This window comes from Etheostoma cragini, chromosome 8 (assembly GCF_013103735.1).
Source record: "Etheostoma cragini isolate CJK2018 chromosome 8, CSU_Ecrag_1.0, whole genome shotgun sequence".
In the NCBI taxonomy this organism is placed as follows: Eukaryota; Metazoa; Chordata; class Actinopteri; order Perciformes; family Percidae; genus Etheostoma; species Etheostoma cragini.
This window is the reverse complement of record NC_048414.1, coordinates 339,324-340,055: the sequence shown is the minus strand read 5'-3', so window position 1 is coordinate 340,055 and position 732 is coordinate 339,324. Positions and strand designations below refer to the sequence as shown.

The 732-nt window shown below is 54.4% G+C and overlaps 1 protein-coding gene across 1 annotated transcript in view; it reads left to right on the top strand.

Moving 5' to 3' along the window:
• LOC117948955 (protein fantom-like) overlaps positions 1-732 on the top strand; it is a 7,649-nt gene that overhangs the window by 3,322 nt on the left and 3,595 nt on the right. The window contains exon 4 of the mRNA XM_034878925.1: positions 127-440. Within this exon, the coding sequence (XP_034734816.1) occupies positions 127-440 (314 nt within the window). The remainder of the gene's footprint in view (positions 1-126; positions 441-732) is intronic.

Here is a 732-nt window from a genome sequence, read left to right as displayed (position 1 = left end):
CACACACACACACACACACACACACACACACAGGACAACAAGCTCAAGAAGTGAGACACACACGCGAACACACACACACACACACATATATTTATGTGTATGTCTGTTTTCTGTGTGATGCTTGAGGCTGGGCACTAAGCTGATGAAGCTGGTGAAGGACCGCGGGCGGATGGAGCAGCTGGCGGCGGGCGAGCGCCCCCCCGCCCCCAGGGTCCGGGACCTGGAGATGGAGGAGATGATGGAGGAGCTGCAGGAGAAAGTGCGGGGCCTCCAGGCGGAGAACGAGGGCCTGAAACAGCGCCTCCTGGTGGCCAAGCAGCAGCTCATCAACTCGCAGGGCCGGCGCCCGGCGCCGTACGGCCGCGTCCCGTCCAGGGTCAACTCGGGGGTCAAGAAGCTGCGGGACGACTCGTCCTCTCCGTCCCCCACGCGGCCCAAAAGTACGTCACACATCATTATGTCACATACTTCAAATACTACTATATATAGTATTTTATTAGAATTGATTTATTTCGTCTATTCGTGTGTGTGTGTGTGTGTGTGTGTGTATATATGTGTGTGTCTGTGTGTGTGTGTCTGTCTGTGCATGTTTGTGTATGTCTGTGTGTGTGTCTGTCTATGCGTTTGTGTGGGTGTGTGTGTGTCTGTCTGTGTGTGTGTCTGTGGGTCTGTGTGTGTCTGTGTGTGTGTGTGTGTGTGGGTCTGTGTGTGTGTGTGTGTGTGTGTGTGTGT